The 6,090-nt window shown below is 41.2% G+C and overlaps 1 protein-coding gene across 1 annotated transcript; it reads right to left on the bottom strand.

The window, feature by feature from the left end:
- Positions 1 to 2,604: 2,604 nt before the first annotated feature.
- LOC105805006 lies at positions 2,605 to 5,705 on the bottom strand. Its single transcript, XM_012637787.1, has 4 exons — positions 5,483 to 5,705; positions 4,299 to 4,425; positions 3,836 to 3,957; positions 2,605 to 3,030 (listed from the first exon to the last, which is right to left on the bottom strand). Exons 1-4 carry the CDS (start codon positions 5,558 to 5,560, stop codon positions 2,605 to 2,607), a joined length of 753 nt encoding a protein of 250 aa, XP_012493241.1. The 5' UTR covers positions 5,561 to 5,705.
- Positions 5,706 to 6,090: the final 385 nt, after the last annotated feature.

Genomic DNA, 6,090 nt, shown 5'->3' with positions numbered 1-6,090 from the left:
CCACCATTCCGGGCTAATTTTTTCTGTATATTTTTAGTTGTCAAGCTTATTTCTTTCTATTTTTAGTAGAGACGGGGTCTCGCTCTTGCTCAGGCTGGTCTCGAACTCCTGGGCTCAAATGATCCTCCCGCCTGGGCCTCCCAGAGTGCTAGGACTACAGGCGTGAGCCACCGCGCCCGGCCTAAAACTTTTGATCCCTTGTCTCTTTCCAGAATTTTTTCCCTCAGTAAAGGCATCTCATTTCAGCCAGTGCTCAAGCTAAAAATCTATGGATTCATCCTTGGTTTTTCCCTTTCTACTACTTCCTAACTGAAGGCTAGCAACAAGTTAAAATATATCCTTAATCTACTCTCTTTTCTCTTTTCTGAGCTAGCATCATTCTAGTCTTAACCACCATCATCCCTCTTAGTGCAATAGCCTCCTATGTTGTATTCCTGTTTCTTCTACTGCTGTCTTACAATCCATCTTCTCACAAAAGCCAAAATAAATCCTTTAAAATGAAAATCTAATTATGTCTTGGAAACCATTCCAACAGCTCCCTATTATCCTTAAAAAAAGTCCAAAATACAGATGGTCTCTGACTTATGATAGTTTAAAAGTTTTGAACTTTATGATGGCACAAACGTGGTGTGTATGTTAGTGGGGAACACTCAGAAAACAATTGTTTTTTACTTTCAGTACAATATTCAATAAATTACAGGAGATATTCAATAGTTTATCACAAAATAGGCTTTGTGTTAGATGATTTTGTCTAACCGTAGGTTAATGTAAGTGTTCTGAGCATGTTTAAGGTAGGCTAGGGTCAGCTACGATGTTTGGTAGGTTAGGTGTATTAAATGCATTTTTTGACTTATATTTTCAGCTTATGATGGGTTTATTGGGACATAAGTCTCTTCCTGGAGCACCCAGAATGTGCATGTGGCCTTCTTTTTTACTTTACTCATTTCTCTGTTCTAGTGCTTTCTCACGAAGGTCTTTTCTTACCACCTTATCCAAAATAGCAGCCTCTCACCTATTGTTCTACCCTTAATTTTTATTCTTCCTGGCACATTTTGTTTTATATGCACACACACAGACAATATATATAATATTATACATGACAATTGCTATTATATATAATACATCGTGTGTGTGTGTGTGTGTGTGTTTCCATATCTGTGCCTAGAACAATGCCAGGTTGTTCATATTAGGTACTCAATAATTAGGTGTTAGAAGAATGAATGACTCAAATTTGGCAACTATTGGCCTCAAATTTTAGTTTTTTGAATGTGATTTCTTTGTCCAGAATTGTTGTCTTTTCCAGCAGTGTTGTTTGTAAAACTGATAAGCATTTCTTCATTGTGTTTAGTCACTGACAGAACATGTAGAATTGAAATGAGTAAGTATTAAGGAAATGAAGGACTCTACTAGAGAGAACTTTTCACATTAAAATTTATTTATTAATTAACATTCTAGGTAAACTAATTTGATTGTGAATTAAGCTATGAGTTCACTGAAAATTTGTAATACACATTTCTCTAATTTTTAAATAAAGATACCATGACTTAATTAGATTTTTTTGGTTACTATTCTTTTAGAAACGGCTACATCTTTATCCTGTGCTACCAGTAACTCATTCCTTTCCTTTCCTTCCATTTATCCATCCATTCCATTAATCGAGAACACATTGACTTCAAGGGGAATAACTCTCCCTCAAATGAAATGAGGTCCTTTCTTCATGAACCCATGTGGGTGTAAAGTATTGGCATACACAAAGCATGGCGAGTTGTGGCCTGGACACAACTTGAACAAACATGACAGAGTGGTAACTGGTGGAGGAATTTCTCATAACAAAGTAACAATGACAATTCAAATGACATTAAAATTGTCTCAGGAGCATGCCTTTCCACCTGGGCAAAATTTTCCCCATGGCTTCCTGCAGGAGTTGGCACGGGGTCTGGACACCACAGCTGGAAGCAAACATTGAAGGAGACCTCAAGAGAAGCTTGGCACCCATGGACTCAAAGGGAAAGATACCAGTTTAACGAGTGGTTTTAGGTTTATAAAAAAAAAAAATTGATTCAAAAGTATACAGGAAGATGGCGGACTAGAAGCAGCCCATAAGCATGACTCTTTCAAGGAAAATAATGTAAATTACAGGCAGATGCCTACCTGGGGATAGCTCTTCTCAGAAGGAACATTGTGAAATCACAGAGAAGCGGCATAGGACATTCGGAGTGAAGAAGAAGGTGACCGGGCAATACATTTGATAAGATTGAAGGTATCTGTGGGAAAGCATCCATACATGGGCAAGATTAGGAAGATAGAATGCTGGGGCACTGTGCTCACTCCACAGGTACTGTGGCCAAGTTGTGAGAGGGCTTCCTCCACCACCACAGGACTCTGTGCAGAGTTGTTGCACCAGACAACAGGCCCAGTAAGGATCTGGTGAGTACGCAATCCCAGGTTTCTGCAGCTAACACCATCCTGTGCCCTCAGGTGTATGGTGCCAGGTCAGCATGGGACTCAGCTTTGCAGCAGTAGCCACTGGGCTGGGGAGGGAGTGGACTAAGTGGAAGCTCCTCTGAGCCATGCCCTGTGACTGGAAGCCAAGCGCCCTCCCCTCTAGTACAGGGGGATCTGAGCACAGGGGTTGACAAGGGCGCTACAGGCTTTGACCTGGGAAGCTTTGGGCAACTGCTTTAGCAAGTCCTCGGGGAGTGGGTAGAACTCTGCAGTCCCTGGGCCAAGCCTGAAGAACAGCCTGCTTGGCCCTGCCTCTGCCCTGCAGGTTGGATCAGCCTGCTGCCTGGAGGGCCGTGCTTCCAGCTTTGAGCCCCTGCTCAGAAGCCCTGTTTCTGGCTCCTCTCCAGTCCTGGCTCTGGGGCTCTCATGCCGGAGCCTGAGGTTCTGCTCCTGTGGCTCCAGAGTTACAGCCAGGCTCAGAACACTGTCCCTGAGATTCCAGCACTGCATCTGGACCCCAAGACCCCACCCCTGAGTCTCCACCACTGCCACAGGGCTGGCAGAACTGCTCTGAGGTCCAATGCCCTACTAGGAACCTTCCAGCTTTGAGCTGCCATTACTCTGGGACCTGGTTCAAGCAAATGCCCACAGCCTGGGAACCCACGACCACTGCCTAGATGGCCTCATGCAGCTGCCACTGTCACCTCTGTGGGGAGACCCTGGGCAGAGCAATCTCCACAATGCCAGCCTCGCACAGGTTGAGATGGATTCACTTCCATTACAGCTTTTAGCTCATCATTATCCACCTTGGTTTCAGGTCACCCATGTGGCTCATTTTGAAGATTAAAATCACCAGAATGGAACTTCTCAAACCATCAGCATACTGTGCGTTCATTAGCCACATCCTTTCCCAAAAGTTCGTTGATATTTTGAGCTGTCTGTACTGCATTGGTTTCATGACAGAACTCGTATTAAAAAATAACATGAGTTTTTGACTTATCCATGGTTTCACAAAAATTGAAAGATTACCACAAGCCAAAACGTTCATTTAAAAGAATGAGAATGTACCTTCACAAATACCAAAAAAACAAAACAAAACAAATCTCAAGAAGTGTCAAAGTGAAATTGTCAGAGATATCAACTGTAAAAATTAGTACTTAAGAAAATTGGACATTCCATACTTAATAACCTAATAATTTATGAAAAAGACTATTTGCAAAACTAATAATTTATGGAAAAAAACTATTTACAAAAGCAGGCAATGTTCCTTGCAATACTTTTAGGATAGGAAATACCATTGGTCTTATAGTATGTATTGTGTGAACATGTTATTGTTCTTTGTTGTCTCAAGAACTCTGAAAAATATATTAAGTGGGCCATATGAGCTTACCTCCACCAGTAGGGTTTTGATGACAATGTCTTTCCTCCCAATCTCAGGGACTTCAGTAACCTCATTTCTGCACAGTTCTAGGGACTGCACTGTCTCTGCACTCACTGAGAAGTTCACATTCCCTAAAACAAAGGATATTGCAAAAAATGAGTATCCATCTTGATAGCAGTCCAATCACCTTAAAGGATTGCATGTTAACCTTGCAATTGGCCAGGACAGAAAATAAAGCTAAAAAGCACAAGGCTATTGTACACTGAGAACCAATGTCCAAGGATAATGATTGTGAGGACCAGCTCAGGTGAGCATAGTGAGAGGTGGTCATTGTGTATAGAAATAGAAATAAAAGAAATTAACTTCATAGAATTATATATATTGGGAGCAAAACAGAGGATATGATGAAAGGAGTGCTCAGATATCTACCGACCTTGTTGACTGATGGATCCTTTTGGGGACTGTCACTCACCCAGAGTTTTAGGAGTTACTGTCCAAGACAAAGTTTGGCACTCATTTCCACAGATACAATAGGATACTTCTCCCTTGTCATTTTGGGAAGCTAGGAAGGCTGGAGAGGCTTTCAGCTGCACACTGACCTATTACCCAAAAATACGGCAAAGAGAAATGATAAGAATTCGGAAAGATGTGAACACATGGAATTGGAGTCAAGTGTGCAGTAAGTTGGGATTTGTAGAAAAAGTGTATGACACGTAAGTTCATCTATGCTTTAAGAAGCATGAAAATGGCAATGACACAAATCAAGATTGATTACCTATTGGGGAACCTGGCATTTACATTAGGGTAGATTAGAAAAAATCTGCAGATACAGCATCAGCAGAGGAAAGAAAGAAGCAGTGATTACATATTGCCGTGGGAGCACTACCTACTGGTTCCGAACTGCTATGTGGATTTTTTTTCTGACTCTTCCTTCCCTCCTTTCCCTAATTTCTCCAACATATAGTGTATGTCTGCTCTATACAAGGCATAGAACACTATGGTATATTAGAGGCTCCCAATCTTGAAGATATTGTGTTACAAAAAAGATATCTATACACAAAACTTTTACATGATTTACAAAGAGAGAAGTGCTGTAAGAAAAATCAAAAGTATATATTGTGAAGATTTCAAGATGAAGGTTTGGAGAATGATACTCATGGAATGAAAAAAAACTGTCTTGTGTCAGTGTCAAGAATGTTCCTGGAGGGGTGGGAGGGGGTGGTGATGAGAAATTACTTAATGGGTAAAATGTCTGTTACCTACATTATTCCGGTGATGGATACGCTAAAAGCCCTGACTTCACTATGTAATATATTAATGTAACAAAATTATACTTGTACCCCATACATTTATACAAATAAAAAAAAAAAAAGAATCTTCCTGGCATGAAAACTAACTTGTGGCAAAGGAATCCGTAAGCTTTAGGAAATTTTTTAAAAAAGTGTGACTTAGAGAGCCATGGTTTAAGCACTTGCAGCACATACATCATTGTGTTATCTTTCTGATCATGTACTGCCTTGTTTAGCATTGTTTATTTGCAGTGCTCACACATAATTCCCTGAATTATCCTTAGTCTTGGGAACAGAATCGGTAGATGACTGACCGAAAGAGTCTTTTGTTCTATCCATCCTTCCAATTCACCTTCCTTTTCCTTACCTGGATGCATTTGGGAAGGTAGTTTAAGACAGTGGCCTTGAGTGTGAAGGCCTCTCCGCGGATCACAGAGTAGGGCATCGTGAGCTCCACAAAGAAAGGCTGGAAGGCTCGGAGAGAGGCAGTGGGAGAGAGACCAAGTCCAGTGTCTTGGGACAGGCAGAGGGCCCCTGCCTTCCACTCCGTGATGGTGTCAGGGACGGATACTCCTACCTCAGCCACACCTGATGAGCTGGGGAGGAGGGCAATATGAAGAACAGAAAGAAAGTAGGCAAAACATTTTTTCTTAAGTGAGAATAAATGTGCGTAAGCTAATGTCAAGAATCCACTTAAGGGTGCCTTGGTGTGTGCACACATGTGTACACTGGTACTGCAAACCGAGTTGGGAAAATGAAAGGCACTAAATGGTACCTCTTTCCCCTTATCAACCTATGGCCACATCCCACAGGTCTGTACTTTAAAGAAAAATATTTGAATTGTGATTCAATTTGGTCCTTAAACTTCCCTCATTATTGTATAATTCCATAAAGAAGCATTTTTAAGAGTCATCATTCAATAAATGGATCATTGAATGGATGTAGCCTGATTTGTTTATGTGCTTATTCCAGTCT

Source organism: Propithecus coquereli, unplaced genomic scaffold (assembly GCF_000956105.1).
Source record: "Propithecus coquereli isolate 6110/MARCELLA unplaced genomic scaffold, Pcoq_1.0 Scaffold124, whole genome shotgun sequence".
Classification (NCBI taxonomy): Eukaryota; Metazoa; Chordata; class Mammalia; order Primates; family Indriidae; genus Propithecus; species Propithecus coquereli.
The sequence above is the reverse complement of the archived record's forward strand: the minus strand, read 5'-3'. Positions and strand labels throughout refer to the sequence as shown.

What these genes read in the sequence shown, in the direction of transcription:
- LOC105805006 (XM_012637787.1), bottom strand. Translation starts at nt 5,560, where the DNA reads ATGCCCTACTCTGTGATCCGCGGAGAGGCCTTCACACTCAAGGCCACT. An exon ending in ACCTTCCCAAATGCATCCAG is followed by an intron (nt 4,426 to 5,482) that starts GTAAGGAAAAGG and finishes TTTGGGTAATAG; the next exon opens with GTCAGTGTGCAGCTGAAAGC. An exon ending in AGTAACTCCTAAAACTCTGG is followed by an intron (nt 3,958 to 4,298) that starts GTGAGTGACAGT and finishes CCTTTGTTTTAG; the next exon opens with GGAATGTGAACTTCTCAGTG.